General features: G+C 44.3%; 1 protein-coding gene across 1 annotated transcript; it reads right to left on the minus strand.

Moving 5' to 3' along the window:
• Positions 1–115: 115 nt before the first annotated feature.
• On the minus strand, positions 116–3475 carry O0I10_013146 (uncharacterized protein; the record flags this gene model as incomplete). Its single annotated transcript, XM_058492971.1, has 1 exon — positions 116–3475. The coding sequence occupies one exon, from the start codon at positions 3473–3475 to the stop codon at positions 116–118; it is 3360 nt and encodes a 1119-aa protein (XP_058336263.1).
• Between the last annotated feature and the right edge of the window lie 1357 nt (positions 3476–4832).

The following is a 4832-nucleotide window of genomic DNA, read 5'->3' on the forward strand; positions in this document are numbered from 1 at the left end:
TAGCTTATTTATAATAAAAGGAAGGAATGATGAGAATGAGAACAAGAATGAGGTATGCAAGTAAACATCCGAACAATGATCATGACACTGCCCTCCCTTTTAGGCTCGAGCTTAATTAGCGAGAGCGGTGAGTGGGGCCCGGGCGATTTGGATACTCCGCATGAAAGTCACGAACAGAATCTTGCGCGTTCCATAAATTACTTGCAGGCTCCCATGTATTTTCAGCAGGGTTATCGTATCCCTTCCACTTGACCAAATATTGCAATCCACGATGACGAGTTCGGCTATCCAATATGCTTTCGACTTCGTAATGCTGTTCATCATTAACTTCGACTGGAGGTGGCGGTGCTTGAGTACGACCAGGTATATCCGGAAGGTCTTGAGATTGCTTTGACAGGAGACTCACATGGAAGACAGGGTGTATACGCATCGAACTTGGCAAGTTGAGGCGATAGGCATGTGAACCGACACGAGACACAACTTCAAAAGGGCCCAAATGAGTGTAATCATTCTTCCTCGAAGGCCGAGTGGTACGTATGTTGCGAGATGAGAGGAAAACTTGGTCACCAATATTAAAAGAAGGAGTAGGCCTGTGATGATTGTTGTATTGAGACGCTTGTTGACGTTGAGCCATCCTTATTTCATCCTTGAGCACCTCATGCAACTCTTGCAAGCTTTGTATCTTGAAACCCACATCATTTGAAGGCAAGACATCCGATACGCCAGGCGTTACTTGAAATACGGATGATCGAGGGTGGAAACCATAAGTGGCATGGAAAGGAGCGTGACGAGTCGAGGATTGTACAGCGTTGTTATAGCTAAACTCGGCAAAAGGTAATAAGGAGACCCAGTCGTCTTGCTGATAATTAACATAAGCCCGTAGATATTGTTCCAATATCCCATTTACGCGTTCGGTCTGCCCATCGGTTTGCGGATGAAAAGCTGTTGACATGCTTGACTTGATGGATAAGGATTGTAACAACGATTGCCAAAACGCCGATGTGAATATACTACCACGATCCGATATGATTTCAACAGGTAAGCCGTGTAGCCTGAATACTTCTTTGACAAATAGATCAGCAAGACCCGATGCATCGATTGAGTCAAGGCAAGGAATGAAATGAGCCATCTTTGTTAGACGATCCACCACGACCCAGATACAATTGTAGTGACTTGAGGTTGGCAATCCCGAAATAAAATCCATGCTAATAGAAAACCATGGGGTATCAGGAACTTGTAAGGGACTAAGATGACCTTGTTTTGCTTGACGATCGGCCTTGCTTCTTTTGCATGTTGGACAATTTGCTACGTAACGGTTCACGAAGCTGCGTAATCCTGGCCAATGAAAGGAACGAGAGACCAATTCGCTTGTTTTTGCTCGACCCAGATGGCCTGCGACTTGAGAGTCGTGATGTACTTGTAATACTTCTGTTTTCAATGAGTCATCCTCTGGGATGCAAATCCGTTTGTCCAAAAGTAATAGGTTCGTCTCATCATCGATGCTGTATCTGGACAATTTCTTCCTCATGTACGATGGAGCCGAATTAGGTGATTTGACCATGCTCTTCAAGTTCCTCAACTTTTCATCGTACATCATCGCCTCCTTGACCTTATTCATGAAAGCCGTGTCCAATGTATACGTCGTCGAAGCGTTGGCAATGATTTGATCATCCGAAAACATGGACTTGACGGGTTGTTTACCTCCCTCTTTAAGAAAAGCCATGTCCGAACGGCGAGAGAGGGCATCGGCTTTGGGGTTTTGAGAACCAGGTCGGTAAGTGATGACAAACCAATAAGAGCTTAATTGTAGTGACCATCGAGCTTGACGACGGCTGAGGTTCTTGCATGATTTGAAGTACTCAAGGTTCTTGTGGTCGGTAAAAACGGTGATTTGGTGTTTGGAGCCTTGTAGATAATGACGCCATACTTGAAAGCTATCGACAATAGCTAAGAGCTCTTTGTCGTAAATATCATAGTTGACCTCGCTATCATCAAGTTTTCGGCTGTAGAAAGCGATTGGATGTAAAATGCCTTGGCTATTTGGTTGATTTAGCACGCCAGCGATAGCAAAGTCTGATGCGTCGGTTTCCACTGTGATAGGTTGTGATGGATTGAAGTGCTGCAAGATCGGTGCTGTAGTGAAATGTCTCTTTAAGGACTTGAACGCTTCATCTTGTGTGGATGTCCATTCGAATTTTGTGTCCTTCTTGAGTAGCTTAGTGATAGGTGTGACCAACTTGGAATATTGATGTATAAAACGACGATAAAAGTTGGCGAAGCCTAAGAAGACTTGTATGTCATGCACCGATTTTGGGGTTGGCCAATCAAGAATACAGCGTACTTTCTGTTGATCCATCGATACACCCGAAACACCAATCCGGAATCCAAGGAAATCTACCTCTGATACATCGAATTCGCATTTTTCAGCTTTTGCGAATAGCCCGGCTTGATGCAATTTTTGTAGTACTTGTCGTACATGTGTATCATGCTCCTCTTGAGATTCGCTGTATATCAAAATGTCGTCAAGATATACGACAACAAAGCGATCAAGATACTCTCTAAGGACGTCGTTGATGAAAGATTGAAAGGTGCCAACTGCACCAGTTAGGCCAAAGGGTAGTACACGATACTCAAATTGCCCATATCTACATCGGAAGCTGGTCTTCCACTCTTCTCCGGGCGCAATGCGTATTCTATGGTAAGCATTTCGAATATCCAACTTGGTGAATACGCGTGCGGAGGCGAGTCGATCCATCATCTCATTGATCAAGGGCAAGGGGTATCTGCAAGGAGCCGTAATTTTGTTCAATCCACGATAATCCACACAAAGCCGTAGAGATCCATCCTTCTTTTTAACGAATAAGATAGGCGCAGCTGCAGGGCTCGAAGAAGGTTGGATGAAACCGTTGGCGAGGTTCTTTTTTAAGTACTCTGATAATACTTCCAATTCATCTTGGGACAAGGAATAAATAGGACCAAAAGGTGGACTTGTGTCAGGTTGCAATGGTATAGTGTGGTCGACTCCTGCGCGATGAGGAGGTAAGGTATCAGCTTCCTTTTCGCTGAAGACCTCTTTCAGATCCTGATACTTGAGCGGGATGACATCGAGGGGGGAAGTTTCATTGACAACAGCAGCCTCAGATAATGTAATAGTATGTATGCTCGCTGCGTGATAGGCTTCGGACGTATTGGCGATGAGGAATAATTGATCACCTTCAACAACGCATTCTTCGATATTGAGTGCATTTACCCATTGTATTTGAGGTTCCTCAATAGGTTGTGGAATCGCATCCACGACAGGTGGCGATACAAGGCATTGTTTAATACAATTGTCAGAAGGGAATGATACCCGTCTTTTTTCCCAATCGATACTAGGATTGTGATAAGATAACCATGGAATGCCTAATATTGCTGAGTAACGGCCTAGTGAGGTAACTTTGAATACGACTGCTTCCTGGTGTTGGCCCAAACGCATAGTGGTACAGCATTCATGTGTGACTAATCCGGAGCGGATTTGGCTGCCATCCACTGTGCTAACTTGTATTGGTCGTTGACTTTTGGTAATAGGAATGTGATTTGCTTTGATAAATGAGGCGTCCATGAAGTTTTCCATTGCCCCCGAATCGATCATAGCGTCTACTTGAATCGATCGTTCCCCAAAAATTAAGTCGGCAGAGATGTGTATAGGTGATAGTGGTCGTAATTGATTGACATTGATATTATAGTTGTCACAGATGGTAGTAGGACAGAGAGATTCGTTGACACAAATGTTGTTTTTATTATTAGCACCCAGAGAATACTCTCTCAAAGACTCTGGGTTTGTTCTTTTCCCTTCTTGTTGGGACAATTGGCTGCAGCATGACCCTCCTCGCCACAATACAAGCATAATCCAAGCTTCCGACGACGCGCCTTTTCCTCATTCGACAATGGTTTGTAGGCTTTCATAGCACCAATATCCATATCAGCCACCTCCGATGATTGAGATGTTGATGTACGAGGCAAAGGACGTGTATAAATAGTGCGAGATGATTGCTGCTGCTGATTGTATTTTGAAACAAAACGCCGCTTGCCATCGTGTTCACGCATTTTGTTATCCAAATCGATCACCTTATTGGCATAATCCCAGATCCTTGTTGGCATGTCTCTGGTAGCCAATTCACGACGAATGCGATCGTTTAAGCTTTTTCGATATATGGCAAGCAATGGCGAACTATCCCATCCAATACGCATAGCAAGCCGACGGAACTCCGCTGTGTGTTCTGATGCAGGCCGAGTGCCTTGTTTAAGATCAAGAATCTTATCCTCGGCATTCTCCAACTCATTGACTTCACCGAAAGCTGTCCTGAATTCATCCAAAAACAAAGGAAAGGATAGCATGCAAGGATTCACATCGGGCGTGTCCACGAACTCCAAAAAGGGTTGACACCACGTAAAAGCTGACCCAGTCATATAGGAGCACATGTACAGCACCTTGGTGAGATCATTCGGAAATTTTTTTGGATACATGAGAGTGACCAATTTCACGTGAGAGATGAAGTTGGCGACATCCTTGGTGACACCAGAGAACGTAGGAGGGTTGCCAATGCGCATGGTGGAAGTATTTGCAACAATACCCGGTTGTTGGTCATCATCAGGATCTCCGATATGCATACGCTGCATTGATTCGGAAACTTCTTAAGTTGACATGGCTGATAATTGAGATTCGTCTTGATGATTGGAATGTGATGATTCTTCCGACATGAAGTTAGATGAAAGTGTAGGCAACGGCAAATAGTCTGATTATAGTGTGATGGTTGCTAGGCAACAAGGCAAGGTTGATTGAAAGAGCAGGC

Source organism: Lichtheimia ornata (assembly GCF_029851405.1).
Source record: "Lichtheimia ornata isolate CBS 291.66 chromosome Unknown scaffold00269, whole genome shotgun sequence".
In the NCBI taxonomy this organism is placed as follows: Eukaryota; Fungi; Mucoromycota; class Mucoromycetes; order Mucorales; family Lichtheimiaceae; genus Lichtheimia; species Lichtheimia ornata.